The sequence below is a fragment of the Eptatretus burgeri genome, chromosome 2 (assembly GCF_056783735.1).
Source record: "Eptatretus burgeri isolate ZD-2024b chromosome 2, Ebu_testis_v1, whole genome shotgun sequence".
NCBI classification, from domain to species: Eukaryota; Metazoa; Chordata; class Myxini; order Myxiniformes; family Myxinidae; genus Eptatretus; species Eptatretus burgeri.
The window spans coordinates 158,244,012-158,263,394 of record NC_140962.1 but is presented as its reverse complement, the minus strand read 5'-3'; the positions used below and the strand labels follow the sequence as shown (position 1 = coordinate 158,263,394).

At 46.9% G+C, this 19,383-nt stretch overlaps 1 protein-coding gene across 26 annotated transcripts in view; it reads right to left on the bottom strand.

The window, feature by feature from the left end:
- Positions 1-19,383, bottom strand: part of LOC147033690 (NACHT, LRR and PYD domains-containing protein 12-like) — a 1,146,930-nt gene that overhangs the window by 765,187 nt on the left and 362,360 nt on the right. For 25 of the 26 annotated variants that reach the window (XM_085871777.1, XM_085871791.1, XM_085871784.1 and 22 more), the window contains exons 6-7: positions 6,695-6,781; positions 5,771-5,796 (exon numbers count right to left, since the gene is read on the bottom strand). The exons of the other annotated variant lie outside the window; for it this stretch is intronic. In XM_085871777.1, the coding sequence (XP_085727903.1) occupies positions 5,771-5,796; positions 6,695-6,781 (113 nt within the window). The remainder of the gene's footprint in view (positions 1-5,770; positions 5,797-6,694; positions 6,782-19,383) is intronic. 26 annotated transcript variants of the gene reach the window in all.

The following is a 19,383-nucleotide window of genomic DNA, read 5'->3' as shown; positions in this document are numbered from 1 at the left end:
ACTTCGCAGGTGAGACATTGCACACGATTGTACCTTCCTTACGGGATATTAATGTGTAAATTTAAATTTATCCTTTTTCCTAAAACTCAAATAAAGTTATATTTACCATCACCATAGGAGAGGGTATTGTGTCTGAGTCCATTTGTTTGTCTGTCTGTCTGTTGGGTCGCCGAAATAGGTGACCCTTATTGTCAGTAATTCTGTCTGTTTGTTTGGATGTTTGTTTGGATGTTTGTTCGTTTGTCGTCAGCATAATTAGTGGTAAACGTGGGCCGATTTTGACCAAACTTGGGTGGTAGGTTCATCTTATGACCTCGTGCATTGGAAATTGTGATGGTTGTCGGGACACTTTGGTTTCCCTAGCAACAACCGAAAAACCTTCAAAATCGGTACCGTTCACACAAAATAAATTCCGAAAGCCATGATCCCATGTTGGGTTATGAAATTTGGCAGGATGATCTACAGGTTATGCTCTATCAAATGTATTCCAGTTTTTGTGATATATGGAATCCTTTACCCGCAGTGCCCCCTAAATTAGGGTATGCGCAAAAATTGGCAAAAATTGAAGGCCCCCTTGCGACCAGGTGAGTGCATCGATACGAATGAAACTTTGCAGTTTCATGGAAATCAATGAGTACTACAACTTTGCCTCAGGACGTATTGACCGATTTCGCTTAGGTCAGGGGTCAAAGGTCAATTAGTGCAAAAATCATAATATGCGAGAGCTGGAGGTGCCTTCGCACCAAATTCTACTCCTCGGCCCTAGGGTTATGGTGGGATGGTCATGAAAATTCACACTGATCGTCTGGAATACATTGTGCACAAACGATCAAGCCAGATTTTCGATTGAGATCTTTGTTCACCCACAGCACCCCTTCGAACTTTGGGGAATTCCGATTTCAAACCGCATTTTTGGTACTTTTCATTCAAATGGATACCGAGTAGTTATCAGGAGATGGAACTGGATGAGATTTGATATTCATAATCTTAAGGTGATTCCCTATCTGCTATATGACATCCATTTTGCTCTATATCTTATAGTTTCCAAATGGCAACCCTCTCAACTTGGGTGTCCGAGGGCCATTGAGCATTCCTGCTGAAACTTCAAAGTGCACGAGCTCCAAGACGATTGAACCGAATCGAATGAAACTTTACATGCTTATAGACCGTATTGAGTACTACAACTTTGCTTGTTTGCATAATGACCTATCTCGATTAGTTTAGGGGTCAAAGGTCAATAAGTGCATTTTTCGGTCAAAATGTCTGTTCAAGTCCCCCTACTGGCAAAACGGCTGAAACGATCCAAACAAATTTTTTCACGTGAATACTCCCCAATGAGTAGTACAAGTTTGCTCGTTTGCATAATGACCTATCTCCACTAGGTCAGCGGTCAAAGGTCAATAAGTGCATTTTTGGGGAAAAAAATGTCTGTTCCTCATTACCTGCCAGGTAATCTGAGCTCTTGCAGAGCGAAACGGCACATCCTGTTGCTAGGAATCCTTGCATATGTTATTTCACAATATTGCGCATTAATAAGTAGATCTTCGACTGCGATTGTGATTGGATGATCATACAAACACCGTTTCTCGACACCAACGATTGTCGCAATACTAACAGTCCTGCTCGGCGACCCATCGCCACCTACCGGCTTGTCTGTTTGTTTGTTTGTCCACACAGAACGTTTGTGTTTTTCTCCACAAATACTTGTTGGATTGAGACGAAATTCTCACCAAAGGTGCGACTACTCATGTAGAATTAGTCATAATTATGAGGTCATAGGTTATGTGGTGTGGCAGCCATGTTGGAAAAAGGGGAAAAATTGGACCTCTGTATCTCTGAAACCACACCAAGGAAAACTGAAACAAACCTCATCAGGAATAAGTGATTTTTTATGACGTCATAGGAGCCTTAGTTATGACATCATAATTGCATATAGAGAATGCTACATGTAATCAGTATGAAAACTTTGAGGGTCATCTCGGGATAAAATGGTCTGCAGAATTTTTTTTGATGACGTCATCGGTCACGTGATTCGTCAGCCATGTTGTTTTTGTTTAAAAAAAAAAAAACCTTCAAAAATCTTCTTCTCTGAAGTGGCTGAACACGTCGAGGCAAAACTTTACAAGTGGTACCGCTTATCCATGAGGAAAAAAAAGTTCACACATATGACATCATCGGTCACATGGTTTGGCAGCCATATTTGGTACACCCTAAAACCAATAAAAAAATATTGTTCTCCAGAAAGGCTGGAGAGATCGAAGGGAAACTTCACACAAATGTTTCCCAAGCCTTGGGTGTACAAGTTTGCAGAGGAATAATTGATAGGTCACATGGTTTGGCAGCCATATTGGATTAAATAAAAATATTAAATAATGTTTCCTCTGGAACTGCTTAATCAAGCTACATGAAACTTCACAATTATGATGTTGTAGTGATGAGGGATACATGCTTTAAATTTCAACTTAATCAGACACATGGTCTGGCAGCCAGAACTTTTTCTTTTTTTTGGTGATCTTGGTTCTTTTTAATTTTATAATTTTTTTATTTTTGAATAAGGCTCGCTTGGTTGTACCTGGATGGGTTTGAGGGTAGTTGAGTAACAGCTGAAATGTGAATCCCTACAGGTTCCTCTGGATGACTTAATCTTTGCTTTTTGATTGTTCGGTTCGGGTTCCTCCTGATGACTCGAATGCAGGACTCTACCTATTTGGTCTTCCATTTGATTTTAATTGAATATATTTTAATCCCATTCTAAATTCAATTGAATGATAATAAAAAAGTAATGGGTCAGGGTCAGGTGTCCGATCAAAGTGGGGTTGCATCAAAGCTGGACATCGTGGTACGTGGTCATCACTGCCAGCAGTTAAAGGTGACAGTTCTAATTATGTCTCTTATTAATTACGTAACACACCAGCACGCAAGCCCACACAAAATACATCACAGGAAACTACACAAACGCCACACAAAAGAAGTCCTGGCGAGGGTGTAAAATCTCTGATTTCTCATTTTCTTGTTTATAAATTGTATTTTCCCCCTTTTATGAGCAATATTCAGGACTCATTGAAATTTCTTCTTCTTCTTCTTCTTCTTCTTCTTCTTCTTCTTCTTCTTCTTCTTCTTCTTCTTCTTCTTCTTCTTCTTCTTCTGCGTCAATGGCTACGATTATTCACACGGTCTTGTGGGGTCAGCCAGTGGAAGCTTGGCCCAAGTCTCCACGAACCGGCTGGCCAGGCCTGACATTTGAGGGCTCATTCACACTATACACATGAAATCATGTACAGTATTGCATTAAAAGGGAACTCAAAAACCCAAACCACTTTGACGCTAATCTGTTGACCTTTGATACCCTACAAAATAGATATGCTGTGTCTCATTCCGATTTATAAAGTAGGTTAAATTGTAATTATAATCAATCTTCTTCTTCTTCTTTTTCAGATTAGTGGTGACATTACATACCGAAGTGGACCACCATTTCCGTACTCTATCCGGATTACATCTCAGTATGATTCAACTCAAAAGGCGAATATTTTTATAATGTGCCGAGTCGATGGGTCCTTGGTGCTTGTATAGCAAAACAAACCGAGATGATTTCATGCTCCACCAATGGCCAAAACTCCCTAAGTTTGCCAGAAATTGGACGAGGTTTGTCCAAAATACAGGAGTATGGATCGGGCTGACAAAATGTTCACTTTTGTGGTCAGAACATTTTACGGAGCACTGTTATGTAACAAAAGAGATGGCTCAATCTTTTGGTTATCCGAACAGAGGGGTCAAATAAGGGGTCAGTCAACCAACCAGAGACAACCAACTCAGGCTCGTAAGAATGTACACAGTACGACAACTATTCCATGCGGCTCTGCAATTGGTTTCCATTAACTGAACAATCCTCAACGTGCAGAGCAATATCACATCAGCTGGTCCATAATCCTGAGTCGAGGACACAATGGAGGCCACAGTCATCAGGTCAACCAACCATATTCTTTGGAGACAGAAATAATTTTTCCGAACTTTATATCTATTTTGACGATGATGGCTTGACTGTGTGACATCTGTACCATGGTCAACGATAAGTCATCATGAAAACCACACCCACCCCTCCCCCTTCTAGCCCTCAGCAAATTGGCATTATGTTTCTACCTGTACTTTTGTGATTCATCTCCTCCTAATCATGATTCATGAAGGTTCATTTCCACCTCCTCATGATTAATGATGCTCTATGGTTTCACCAATCAAGTAATCCTGTCATTTCTTTCTCTCAACCAATCAACGTTGAGGACATTACATTGTAACTTTATAAATGAGACTGTAGTGCTTCTTCTTCATCTGCTTGTGGATTTATCTGAAGGAGTGCAAGTCGAAAAGCTTTGATAATGTCTATTTTATTGAGATGCATATTTAAATTTTTTTCAACTAATTGAATCCTTGAGTAATATATAAATGGCTTTATCAATTAATACAAAATTCCTCTCTTATGGACCGTTACTTGAACGGAAAATCAAACTCCACCAAGCTGAATTGATCATGTGACCCACGTTTACATCTTCATGAACACTTCCACCTTCTTCCTCTGAATCACTCAAACAAGGCTCGACGATTTGGCTCCACAATTCCCTCAAAAGCATTTCCATCAATAATTTTGTCTCCAAAAGTTCCTTCCAAATCCCACTGAACTCTTCAACATTCTGAGAACTTTTGGAGTCGCAAATGATGGTAGAATCAATATCTGAATCCGAGAGTCACGAATGGCGATGGAATCAGTATCTGAATCCGAGAGTCGCGAATGATGATGGAATCAGCATCTGAATCCAAGAGTCGCAAATGACAGTGGAATCAGCATCTGAATCCGAGAGTCGCAAATGGTGGAGGAATCAGCATCGGAATCCGAGAGTCGTGAATGATGGTGGAATCAGCATTTGAATCCGACAGTCACGAAAGACGATGAAATCAGCATCTGAATCAGAGAGTTAAGAATGGTGGAGGAATCAGCATCTGAATCCGAGAGTCGCGAATGACGGTGGAATCAACATCTGAATCCGAGAGTCGCGAATGATGATAGAATCAGCATCTGAATCGAGGAGTTGCGAATGATGGTGGAATCAGCATCTGAATCAGAGAGTTGCAAATGGTGGAGGAATCAGCATCTGATTCCGAGAGTCGCGAATGATGATGGAATCAGCATCTGAATCCAAGAGTCGTGAATGACGGTGGAATCAGTATCTGAATCCAAGAGTCGCAAATGACGGTGGAATCAGCATCTGAATCCGAGAGTCACGAAAGACGATGGAATCAGTATCTAACCATCATTATAACTAACTTATGTGAAATGAAAACCCTGTACAAGGTTATTAACGGCGTAGCCAGGCTGAGGCAGACGAGGCAGTTGCCTCATCGCTCATTTCCTGAAATATGATCTGGCCTGAGCCCTCTGGCCATCTGAGCTCCCTGGGGAGTAAACTATCAAAGCTACCCAGCAGTGCTCTGAATACTCTTATCTCCACTCCTATCACAATACCCCCCCCACACCCCCACCCCCCATTGCGCCTTATGCACCGTCACATCAAACAAGTTCACCTCTTTTCGCCTCATCGCTTTTGGACCTCTGGCTACGCCTCAGGTTATCATCCATCAGTGTGATTAATTAATTTGTTTTGACAGATTTCATCAACACAGAACAAGTCATGGAATGAAGGATATTAAATAATACAAAGTTATCATTCAGTTTACTGAACCTCTTATTAAATGAGATAACATGGGAAAATGATCTGCAGACCTTTCGACGGAGCCTTCGTCTTCGTACTGAAAAGAGAAGAATAAAGATAAGAAGATGATTTACACATTCCTTGAACAGAAAGTTTCATCACCAGAACAACATGGAGCTCTCAAACCCGTTATCTCATCACAGGTATGATCTTGTTCAACATGATATGATTCCATCAGGGAAGGAGGGGAGGGAGTTTTCTACAGGAAATGGGTTGAGATGGCACAATTAAGGACTCTTGTAGATGGAGTGAGAAAAGAGATATCAGTTTTGTGGGATTGTCAGAGGGTGGTGGGGTATGGGGGAGTTTCCTGAAAGTGGTTGATGGGTTCACAGCATGCGTGCTTGGTAGTGGGGGGGGGAGTGGGTTGTTGATGGCATCGGGAGTGTGGCAGGTGTGGGTGGCATCAGCAGTAGAGTGTGTGTGGGTGGCAGTGCGATTGCAGCGGATGAGGGGTGACAAGTACGGGCAGTAGTCTCAGTGTGGTAGGTGTGGGCAGTAGTCTCAGTGTGGTGGGTGCGGGCAGTAGTCTCAGTGTGGTAGTTCTCTTTGCAGGTTTCCAGTTTTTCCTTCCATTTCCATGATTGAGAATTTGTGACTGTCTCCAACTTCTTCACGCTCTGCACCCTCCCCTTGCTCTAATTCTTCACAATGTCCCTTATTTTCCCAAGTCTCCCTGTATTTGCCCCTCTACTCTGCTGTTGATTTTGATGAAGGACAGTAAATTCAGATAATTCAGGAATTACAAAGTAATGTAGATATTATCAAGGTTTTTTAGTTCCTGTGTTAGTCTCTCATTTTCATTTTAAACCTCATAGTTAACTTTCATTGAGAGTTCACAACATCATGCTCAAAATCATTATTTCTTCTTACTCTGAGAACATCCCTAATCCCAGTGATAATAACATCATAATCAATAATATCACAAGACTTACCAAAAAGGAAAATCAACAACGAGATCAGGAGGAATCCAATCAGCAGAGATACCCAAATCCATATATGGGATGGAATAACACTTTCACCTTTTGGAGGGAGGATGACAAACAGCAGTTTAATCAGTGACATCATGGATGGTTAATTTAAAAGTAGGAATCGGGAAAGTTGGATAAAAATGATTGATGTATTTTACTTTTGTTTTTAAATTATATTCCTTCATATTGCTGCGAATTTGGAAGCTTACTGCACACAACAGCCAGGTCCTAGAGATCAGCTATATCGGGAAGTATGTGTTTCTCGTTAGGGTCCCGTCCTATGTCTAATGAGTGATTAATTGTACGTGTGCTGAGTTATTTTGATAGTTAGGATTTAAATTAGCAACAACAACAACAACAACGACACCTGCCCTCGCTTCCTCCCACCATCATCCACCGGCACCAATGCGCGCGTGTGTGTCAGCACATACGTGGGCGGAGTCCATGTGCTAGGCGGAGTTTCTCTGGACGTTGCTGTGTTGGCTTCGCCCTAAGTATGGGCACAAGCGTTGCGCTCTGGTTTCGCCCAAAATATGGGCACAAGCATTTCATTCTGGCTTGGCTCCAAATATGGATATAGAGCGTGCGTGTCTGAGTGATAAATGTTCCTCTCTGCCCAATGAAGGAGTGCGAGCGTGGGATAAGAGAAGCGCGCGTGGGCCGAAGGGAGAGTGGTTGTCTTCTGCTCTTCGAAAAGTAGTTGCTTCTGGTCTTCAGAGGAATTGTCTTCTGGTCTTCGGTCTTCGGATGTCTGGTGGTCTTCTGAAGCCAGTCAGAAGCCTGCAGGCTTCCCGGGGTCCCACAAACAGAGCGTCTTCTCTTGTGGCCTGTGTGCCTGCGAGCCTGTCCCACGCGGATCGCCTGCCTGGGCTTGGAGCGGCATTGTGTGGCGGGTTCGAGTCCTGCCACACCGGATCGTCGAAGACCGCACTCGGTGGAAAGGTTCAAGAATAGACTCTGACCTCCAGCTCGCCTTCCCTTGAGCTGGAGGCTTCCAATAAAGACCTGACGGATCCATGTATTTTTGGGTGTACGTGTGTGTGTGTGTGTGTGTGTGTGTGTGTGTGTGTGTGTGTGTGTGTGTGTGTGTGTGTGTGTGTGTGTGTGTGTGTGTGTGTGTGTAGCGCCAGTCTATTAAGTAAAACTGCATAAGTGCTTTTACATAAATTGCTATCCCTTAATTATTTGGTTAACTCTGCCTTCTTGCATGCTCCCCTGCCCCTTTATAAATAAATATCCCTTTTGTTAAATGTTCCAGCTCGTTTCTGTGTTTCTTTTATTAGCTTGGCATGGTGTGTATTGAGAAATAGTGAGGCCGTAAATTGATCATTTGGTCCGACGGGCCTTGGTAATCTCCGCTAGGGTTGCGCATGGTTCGGGCTCTGTAACGGCTCGTTCTGCTCGAGGTCCGTCGAGGGTGTGAATTCCCCGGTAGCTTTGTCTGCATGGGTAATTAGGTATATTGAAGTTTGGCAATTGACCCTACCCCACACAGTTGAATTATTGGCAATTTATGGTCCAGTGAGGGACCCGTGCCTTTCGGACTTATCCAAAAGGCACGACCTTAATCCTGGTTTGTTCAGTGGAGCCGACTACTGCTCCCTCTAGCGGTCGTGTTCGCCACCGATACCCGGCCCCGTAACAATTGGTGTTCAGGAGTGCGATTCCGTCCCAACGCCTACGTCGAGAAATTCACGGGAGTCGGATCAGGAGTGCGTGGAGCAAACCCCCTCCCACCCCCCGTTTCTCCCAAAGAGTGAGTGAGTAAAATTTATTTCTCAATACGCAACATGGCAAGCCAAGACGGGCTGGAGCAGGTGGGTAAAGATGGAGTGTTAGAGGAATCTATGGCCCAGGACGAAACAACCATGCATGTTGACCATTCCCCACGATCGGACCCAGAGGTGGTAATGGGCGCGGTGGGGGCGGCGGCGCACGAGCGCCCCCTCCGTCAAATTTCCCTCTCGACCCTTGGCGGATCCGCACCTGACCGAGACGAATCGGCTGCCTCAGGATCATTTGACATGAGACAGATGTTGGAGGCATTGATGCGAAAGATGGACGCAAATGCGCAAGAAATAAAAACGAATACACGAGCGATAGATGACAAAATTGATGCGAATGCGTGCAAAATGGATGACATGAAGGGGGATTTGGAGTGAAAAATGGATGAGGGCAGGGGAGAAATGCAGAGCATGGGATTGAGCCTGCAGGAGAGGGTGGAAGGCAAGAAAGGCATAATGGCGGAAGCACGTGGCGGAGTGACCGAACCAACAACGAGTACAAATTGTGACCGGCCTGCGATGGAGACGGGTGAGGTCGGGATGACGAGCGACGCCACGATAATTGATGGGGAGACGTGTAAACTCAGACACGAGGAGATGACGGGAAAATTAAAAGAGACAACGGAAATGAAAACAGAGACATGGGAATTAGAAGGAGTAGAGGAGAACCTACATGAAATTAAAGACGAGAGGAGAACCTACATGAAATTAAACACAGGTCGAGATAGGAGGGGACAATGAGGTTGAGCATGGGGAATGTTTCGGGACCCAATGTGAGCATTGGATTAACCTCCCTCAGGAACAGGGGGAGACGGTAAGCTCCCTCAAAGCAGATCGCGACCAGGTGAGTCCAGTCGGGCCGTGCGAGGTTGAGCGGTGCATGGTACGAACGGGTCCATGCAGAGTTTGGGGGAGTAGAGGCTTCAGGATCCCTTGTGCAGACTCCCGCCCCCAGTGTGATTGTCCCAGAGTGTGTGTTGAAGTGTGTGAATGGTGCGAGTAACATGGCATGAGTGAGTGCGTGCATGGAAATGGACGACGGACCGATCCAGACGGGAGACGGGAATGGCGAGCCTGGAAGGCCGCAGAGAGTTAATTTGGCAACCGCACTGGGTTCACGCGACAGTGCGTGCGAGGTCCATGGCGCGTTTCGCACACGGCCGGCACGCGCACGTCTGTGCGATCGTAATCCGGCCTGGAAACGTTCCACGTTGGATACAAGCCGGCCACGTGGACAGTTAAAATGTCAGCAAGTGTTGTGTGAATTTGGAACGGACGGGTCCACATGCGGGCACGTGTGGGAAGCTCCACGTGCTGCGCGCCGCATGTTCTGCTCGCAGAACGTGCGGAGCGGGTTCCCAGGACGATGCGCTCGTGCGGGCCTGTACAAGAAGCCGCGTAGGTTCGGTGTGCGAGTGACGTCAGTGGGGACCTCGTGGCGTGAGTTACTGGTGAGCGGCACGCATTGGCTCGCATGGCGGACCCCTCAAAAGTGAGCGCTGAGTGTGATGCGCAAGGCGAAGACAAGGCTCCAGCTATTGTCCGACAGAAGGGAACAATGGGCGAGTCGCAGACCGCCACCATGGCGGTGTAAAAACAAAGACAAAAAAAAAACAGCCTTGCGACGAGTACACGATACCGCTGCCAGGATGTGGCAAGCATTTCTGTTTGGGCAAAGGAGCATTAGCTTAGGGGATGGGGTTAGCGTAGATAGACCCGCCTCATGGGGCAGGAACAGTTCCTCATGGGGCCCGTGGAATGAGTTAGAGGGAATGTTAGATTAGAATAAGAAATGGACCAACATGGAATGTGTAGTGGGGACATAGCGTAGTGATAGAGCTAAATAGAACGTGCACTAGTTTAAGGGAAGACGGGGAGCACAAGTTAGTAAGGGGAATTTAGTTAGCAGAATGGCAGTGTTGAGTAATTGGTGTGGATTGAAAAAAAATAAAATGTGTACAATGAGTGAGTATGGGTCAGCGAGCCCGAGTGTGTGAGTGGAGTGAATGGGGAATGCACGGTGCGAATGATTGATTGGGGGGAGGAGTGAATCCCACCCAAGGGAACCCGGGGTCAGAGTAATGTTAGTTAGTGGGTTAGTCAAACTTACCAAAAGGAGATCGTTCTGTTGTTGGTGGTGCACGAAGGCATGATACCTTTTGGAGGGGTGCAGGAGTCCATTGACCGGCTGGGAGCGTGGCTGTTGAAAGGTGAGTATTGAGTTGAGGGCACCCCAGGCACCGGACTAGTCGGCCAGAGTAGGCCATGGGTCCAAGGGACCGGGATAGTGTCGTGGGCACGGGTGACCCTCGGAAAGGGACCCAGAGCACCAAAATGCGACGTGGGCTTGGAAGGGGGGCAATGCCAGGAAGGGCAACCCCCCACATTGATAGGGAGCAGATAGGCTCAGAGACAGCCTCAGCACCCAGGGGTGCCGTAGCTTGAGTTTGGGAGATGGAAGTCCCTGCCAGTTGTGCCACGCTGCCCAGCCACAAAATTGTGCAAGGGCACGAGAGAAAATTTGTGGGCAGGGCCAAAATTAATAATGGACACCAACACAGGCGATGGGAATCATTGTTGTTAGAACCTATAGTTTAAAGAGCCAGGTGTATGGAAAAGCCCTGGGGTAGTTTAAAGTTAATAAATGCTAGGATAGTCAGGAAATGTACCCCTTCCCACCATCCATCCCTTCGCTCTCCGTAGGCCGCTGGACCCACCTTGGTAAAGGGGCTGTCACACCTTGACAATTTAGCCAGCATATGCCGATTTATGAAAATTTGTCGAAAACGCCGGCACACGTCGAATACGTTATGGGTACATTATGTATATGTCAGGTGCACGCTGAAAAACACTACCATAGGTCGTATTAGGCTGGTTTAAAACGTTGTACTTTTTGGTTGTCCAAAAAAATTTTGCATGCTTGGAATTTTACGACGTACTCGGCGTTTGGCTCACACGTTCCGCTACGCTGGCCATAAGTTGTAGGCACGTTATGCGATTGTTGACACACGTTAATTGTATATTACTCATAAGTCGAAACACGTAGAGGTAACATTCGCGTACCCGAAACTTATTTCTAACCTATGAGTAACGTTTTGTAAGCACGCTACACGAACGCTGTTCACACTTCGCAACACGCTACTTGAAAGTTCCTCATTTGTCGAAACACATCAAAGTAATGTTTAGGATACCCGTGACTTATTTATAACCTATGAATAACGTGCTTGGGAATTATTACGCGATGCATACGCTAGACTATCGTTGGGCATAGGTTGTGGACGACGAAAACACGATAAACAATTGTTGGTATAACTTATCTATAAGTTATCGCAGCGTTCTGTGTTCATTACTAGTACATTATGCATTTGTCAAAGTGGTTTTTAATTCTTTAAAAAGTAAAACAAAGAAATATTTCATCGTGGGAATGAGGAAAAAAAAATTAGCCGAAAACAACATTGAACAATGGTGCAAAGTAGTCTCCTTTTCGTGGACGATAAGAGGATCCATCATCACCCACACCCTCCCCATCACGCTCACATACTACCACTGACATAGACATACCACTACTACCAATGCTACTACTACAACTACTACTACTATTACTACTGTCACACACACCATCGACTACTAATAGTATAACTACTACTGATACTACTGGCATTGACATCTACTCAACATGGAGTCTGGAACAATGATGGGTTCCTCTTGTGAAGCCCATTTGTATATACCAATTCCCCTTAACGCTGCCAATACGCCATTACACGGTAGATATGAGTTAGAAATACGTTCAGTAAGTGCTGTGGTCGTCCGGAAGACGTCAATCTAATTATTCTACATACGACAATGTGCGTTTTAGATACGTTATAAATAGATTCATAGCATGTTACTCAAAGGTTAGAAGCACGTTATACTTCAGTTCAAAGCATGCTACACATAGGTTCATAGCACGCTAGTCATTGGTTCAAGGCAAGTTACAAATAGGTTCAATGCACGTTACTCATAGGTTTCAAGCACGTTAAACATAGGTTCAGAGCACGCTACTCATCGGTTAAAAGCACGTTACCCATTGGTTGAAAATTAGGTTTCAGGTATGTTAAATATTACCTTGACGTGTTTTGACTTATGAGTAACCTACAAGTAATGCGTGTCCGTCGTGCGTAGACGATCGCGGAGCATGCCAAGAACATATGACAACGCATGCGGAACGTGTTAGCCATACGCCGAGTATGTCGTAAAATTTTCAGCATGCTTGAAATTTCACGACGTATTACACGTACCACGTAATATGACAGCGTACTTCATTGTTTCCAGCCTACTCTTAACGTATACAAAACTTACATATACTGTATTTGACATGCGCCTAGCGTTTTAGACACATTTTTCATAAGCCAGCATACGCTGGCAAAATCGTCAAGGTGTGACTGCAATGTTGACACTTCAAATTCTCAGGCGGTTATGATTTAAATCGGTGTCCAGCAGGTTCTTAACAGGCTATGCCATGAGTTCGCCGGCGATACGTTCAGCGCGCTATGCGCAAGTTAAACTATCGTTGGGCATAGGTTGTGAACGCCGACAACAGGCTAAGCATTCGTTGGTAAAAGTTATCAATAACACAACGAAACGTTCTGTGCCCATTACTAATATGTTATGCATACGACCAACACGTTATGAATACACCCAAAACTTAAGAAAAAAAAAAACATCAAAATTTCAGCGTACGCCAACGTTTAACATACATTTTTATACGTTGCCATTGCTGGCTGAAACGTCAAGGTGTGACAGGGCCCGAAGATGGCTGAATTATGCAGGAGGCTATTCTGGGGCTTCATTGGGCCTCGAGACAGGACACTGGTCTCTTCCTTATTCCCCTCCAAAAAGGATTTTAAGGGTTGGGAGTAGGCTAGGTTGACAGGATAGGTTAGCCGGACAAAGAAAGTAAGGGGGTTCGGGACGAGCAATTTAAAATAGTAAAATATAATACAATAAAATAAAAAGGGGCTACATTTTGTTGTTTCGTTGCTGCAAATTAAGGGAGTGGGTATGAAAAAAGACAGGCAAAGGCGATAGGTTAGGTCCGAGCACGTTTTTGGAGAGGCCGGCACCACCGCACTCCTCCTTAACCTCAAGGGACCAGACCAGAGGCCGGCCAGCTTCATATGCTGGCCTGTGTTTGTGCTACATCTGCTGGTCCGCATTTGCCAGGCCTCGTTACCTGCCTTTTGCTTTGACCCCATGCCTGCTGCCCTTATTTGCATTTGCCCCTGTGTCAACCATCCCACCATGTGTGCCAGGCTCATCCAGCAAGTGTTTTGCAAGGACTGCCCTGCAGGCAGCCCCATCATTCATCATTTTGTGTGCTTGCATCATCTCCCTTTCCATCCAGTTCATTCAAAAGAGCCAGGAACTGCATTGAGCAGCCGGCTACCTCCCTGTTCTTGCATAAAGACCACTTCAAATGGCATGTGGGACGGCGCATGGCCTGCTGTGTTCGGGTGAGTTGCCTCCAGCAGCTGGGGTATGAAATGAACAAAGAAGAAGGTTCACTGAAAGGAACACCCAAGGGGGACCTTTTGAGCAGGCCCTGAGGACGACTGACCTTCAGCTGCTGTGCACTCACCCACATAAAATGACTGTTGACTTGCTGTGCTTCTTTCCCACAGATAACAGGTCCTGGGCCATGGTGAAGGTAAATAGTTAAAATTGTAAATAAGTTATTGTAAAACCTGTTGTTTGTCTTAGTGCCGGCAATGTAGTTGTCGTCTGTGTGAGTCTGATAGTTTAGTTACGCAGCACACTAGGTAATTTATTTTTGGGACATGTATGAAAAAATGTCGCACTCAGGGATCCATAGGTAAATCGTACGAGGGGAAAACTTACACATGCTGGTCACACGCAAATTTGACGGCTCTGAACGAGTCTGGAAAAAAAGGGAGGGGGTAGTGTTGCGAATTTGGAAGCTTACTGCACACAACGGCCAGGTCCCATAGATCAGCTATATCGGTAAGTATGTGTTTCTAGTTAGGGTCCCGTCCTATGTCTAATGGGTGATTAATTGTACGTGTGCTGAGAGTTATTTTGATAGTTGGGATTTAAATTACCAACAACAACAACAACGACACCTGCCCTCGCTTCCTTCCACCATCATCCACCGGCACCATCGCATGCATGAGTGCCAGCACGTACGTGGGCGGGGTCCAGTGTGCTTGGCGGGGTTTTTCTGGACGTTGGTGTGCTGGCTTCACTCCAAAATATGGGCACAAGGTTTACGCTCTGGCTTCGCCCCAAACATGGGCACAAGCGTTGCGCTCTGGTTTTGCCCCAAATATCGGCACAAGGGTTTCATTTTGGCTTGACTCCAAATATGGGCACAAGCATTACGCTCTGGCTTCGCCCCAAATATGGGCACAAGCGTTACGCTCTGGTTTCGCCCCAAATATGGGCACAAGCGTTTCGTTCTGGCTTGGCCCCAAATATGGATATAGAGCGTTCCCTCTCTGCCCAATGAGGGAGTGCGAGCGTGGGATAAGGGAAGCGTGCGTGGACCGAAGGGAGAGTGGTTGTCTTCTGGTCTTCGAAAAGGAGATGTCTTCTGGTCTTCAGAGGAATTGTCTTCTGGTCTTTGGTCTTCAGACATCTGGTGGTCTTCTGAAGCCAGTCATCGCCTTCCTGGGGTCCCACAAACAGAGCGTCTTCTCTTGTGGCATGTGTGCCTGTCCCGCGAGGATCGCCTGCCTGGGCTTGGAGTGGCATTGTGTGGCGGGTTCGAGTCCTGCCACACCAGATAGTCGAAGACTGCACGAGGCGGAAAGGTCCAAGAAGAGGCTCTGACCTCCAGCTCACCTTTCCTCGAGCTGGAGGCCACCAATAAAGACCTGATAGATCCATTTATTTTGGGTGTACGTGTGTGTGTGTTTGTGGCACCAGTTTATTCAGTAAAACTGCATAAGTGCTTGTACATAAATTGCTATCCCTTCATTATTCGGTTAACTCTGCCTTCTTGTGTGCTCCCCTGTCCCATTATAAATAAATATCCCTTTTGTTAAATGTTCCAGCTCATTTCTGTGTTTCTTTCATTGGCTTGGCACAGTGTGTATTGAGAAATAGCGCGGCCGTAAATTGTTCATTTGGTCCGACGGGCCTTGATAAACTCCGCTCGCGTTACACACGGTTCGGGCTCGGTAACGGCTCGTTCCGCTCGAGGTCCGTTGAGGGTGTGAATTCCCCAGTAGCTGTGTCCGCATGGGTAATTAGGTATATTGAAGTTTGGCAATTGACCCTACACCACGCAGTTGAATTATTGGCGATTTATGGTCCAGTAAGGGACCCGTGCCTTTCGGACTTATCCAAAAGGCACGACCTCAATTCCGGTGTGTTCGGTGGTGCCGACTCTACTTTTCCCTCTGGCGGTCATGCTCGCCACCGATACCCGGCCCCGTAACAATATTATGTCTGTACGATTGTTAGGTCATGGAAAAAAGTAATACCTACACTATCCCCCCCACCCTTCCCCCCTCCCCCCCCCCCCGAGCAAGGGTAGAGAAAGGACTTGCAATTCTCATCTGTAAATGTGACATAATACAAGTAACATAACCATTGACCCCAATCTGTAAACGTGACGATGGGATTGGGGCAAAGCCTTCAGGACCCCCACTCTTTGATGACAGGAGGAAAGCCACGGGGTAACCTTCCCGGGTCAGATTGCGGATGTGTGTGTCTGGGTGGTGCTGAGGTGTCGTCCACCAGACGGCAGTTTTCTTAGGTTAACGTGAGGCGGTCCCTTCAGGTGGGTGCCTGGAATGTCATTTTCCTGGGAGAGGATGATAACCTGTCTCTGTTGTCATCTGACCTCAATCGTTTGGACATCGGTATTGCAGTACTCTCTGAGGTTCAGAGACCGGATTGCATCGAGATCATGATGTGTGGAAACACCAACTATTGGCCGGGTCGCTCTCTGATGGTTACCATGCCCAACGAGTTGTTGTAACTGTGTCCAATAAGTTGACTCCAATGACAATTGAGGTCACACCGGTCAACGAGCTTTTTTTGAGATGTAGGATTCGTCACTCCTTGAGTGTCGTTTCCATTGTCTCTGCATATGCTTCAACTGAGGCAGTGATCTCACCGGGAAGGACGCATATTATGCCACGCTCGAGTCTGTGGTGAATCACTGCCCCAAACGAGATACTCTTCTAGTCTTGGGGGATTTCAATGCATTGATTACATTGATTTAGGGATGGTGATGAGACGTGTTGGTCCCCATGGGTCTGGAACTGTGAATGAGAATAGCACTAAGTTCCTTGACTTTGCATGAAATCATGGATTTAGGGCGGCTGGTTCATAGTTTCATCGCCCACAGACTCATCGCTGGACTTGGTATTCCGACGCTGGTGGTGTGACAAAGGAGATTGACCATGTGCTCGTTGATGGTCGCTGGAGGATCATCCAGAACTGCAGTGTCTCCCAGAGTGCTCATTTCCTTAATACTGTTGTGGTTGACGATATTCGCAAACCACCATTCAGGGCCCGTAGGTGAGATATCTCTAAGTATATGTGTAGTTAGGCCCAAACCCGTTGTCTAGAGGGAATAAATGTCATTCATGCGGGCTGCGACTCTTCAGGATAGCCGTTTTTCTTTTACTATCTTTATTATGGACCAGCCGCCATTATTACCACCACCAACCACGTCTCAACAGCCATCACAACAACAACCACCAACCACAACGCCGCTTCACAACAACAACCACCAACCACAACGCCGCTTCACCACAACCGCCACGACCTTTACCGTCACAACTCGCCACCATCGCATCACCGTCATCTCGCGCCACTCGTGGGCACCGATGCTGGATTCGTGCGGGGCGCGCACCGAGCAGCGTGTTCAAAAACATCACGGACTTTCCGCAGAAAAACGGATCAAAAACGACTCACGCCCACTTGTGTTCCGTCCAATCGGTGAGCGAGGGGCGATTTGGCCCCGCCTCCAGGGCGTTGGAGGGCGGTCGCGATATGCAAATTCATGGATCAAAAAGCATTCACACCCACTTTTCCTCGGGCCAATGGGGAGCCAGCAAGAGAGGTGAAGGGTCGAAGGCAGAGGGTGAAGGGTAAAAGAGCGAAGCCACGGGGCTTATATAAACGGGAGAAAGAGTTCAGTTGGAAGTTGAGTAGGAGTTCAGTTGGAAGTTGGAAGTTCGAGTGTGCGGAGTTCAAGAGAGTCGTCGGTGGAGCTGGAAAGAAGTGGTACTAGTCAGAGTAAAGAGGACGGAGCTGTGGAGTGGTGACGGCGGCGAAGGCAGACGAGGGGGTGCTCGCGTCGGTGCCGGGAGCTGCACACCAGAGAGGCCAGCAACGCGACCGAGGTGGAGGAGGAGACGCTCGCCGCGGGACCCGAGTCAGGGTGAAATCCTCCTTCCCCCGAGCATCAGCAACCCCCTCCTGTTTCCCCCCGCGCTGAGATAGTGCGACAAAGGGGGCCCCCTTCCCACCCCCTACCAGACACTGTCCGCGAGGCCCGCGGAGTTGAGGCGCCACCGCCGCTCTGCGTCTCATCATCAGACGGTAGGCCCGACACGGTCTCGGCCCCAGGCCCGCCTACCCCCCTCATCCTGGAGGGTGGTTCTCTTTTCTTTTGCTTTGGGAATATGTGTTGTCGGCGCCGTCTGTGAAGTAAAATTGTACAAGTGTTGCCGTGTGCCCGGTAGTTGGATAGATCTGCATTGTTGCATTTGCTTTTTGTGTAATATTGCATTGTCTTCTTCTTTTACATGTGCTTTTGGTGGAATTGTATATGTGTGCTTTCCGTTCATCGCGAAATAAATGTGCTTATTGTTGAACTGTTTTCCCGCTTCGCTTCGTCTTTTCTTTCATTGAATCCCCGTCTTGCTTCACGTAAAGGGTTGGTCGTGGGCTAAGACGCCCGATAATTAATCGAACCGTCGAGGCCGACGAATAACACCGCTCGGTTATCCCGATAGTACGGAACGGGTCGCTTAAGTGGCCCATGTCCGAAGTCGACCTGCGGCGAGGTGCGATCGCCCGGTCTACCCTCCGTGTGGGTACTTAGGTAGGTCGAATTTGGCGAGCAACCCTATCCCACGCGGGGGCCGATTGGCACGATCGCGGTGAGACCGAAAGGTCCACCCATGACTGGTTCCCGGTGTTAGTCCGAGAGGGTCACGACTGGATTGTCCGTCCGGTGGGCGACGTGCCGTGATTCGAGTTACGTGGCCGTCAGCACGCCGGCGGGCGCGAATCCGCAACAATACTAACCACCGGCTTGTTGTTGCAACTCTGAAGTTTCAGCTTAAATCTGGGAGAATGGGACCATCCCAGTCAAGGCTGGATGTTAGCAAGCTGCAGGATGAGGGGGTAGCTGAGGAGTTTGAGAACAGGATGAGTGGGGATTTGGGGGGTTTGGAAAGTCCTGAAGAGTTGTGGTGTGCCTTCAAGACCACAATGCTTGATGTTGCCAGTGGATGTCTTGGAACTCAACAGAGGACGAAGAGGAATTTGTCTCTCAAGGGACACTGGAAACCATTGACCACAGTCGCAGGGCCAAGCTTAATGGCAGAGCGGAGCTCCTCAGGGAGTTGAGGCGGAAAACTGTACTTGCGCTGAGGGTGGACAAGGAGGCATGTGTGTGAGGAATCTGTGGGGTCAACCATCACCTGTGGTCAAGTGATTGTCATGCTTACAGGAGAATTCACGCATTGTGTTCGTCCAAGCCCATCGCTCTGTGTACTGCAGTGGCAGTGGAGGGTGTTTGGCTCTTGACAGAGGAGTCCATAGTGAAGGCCCGCTGGGCCGGTTACTTTGAGCGACTGTACCAGGTTGATCCACCAGCTGTTGAATTGGATGTCAGGGGTCCGA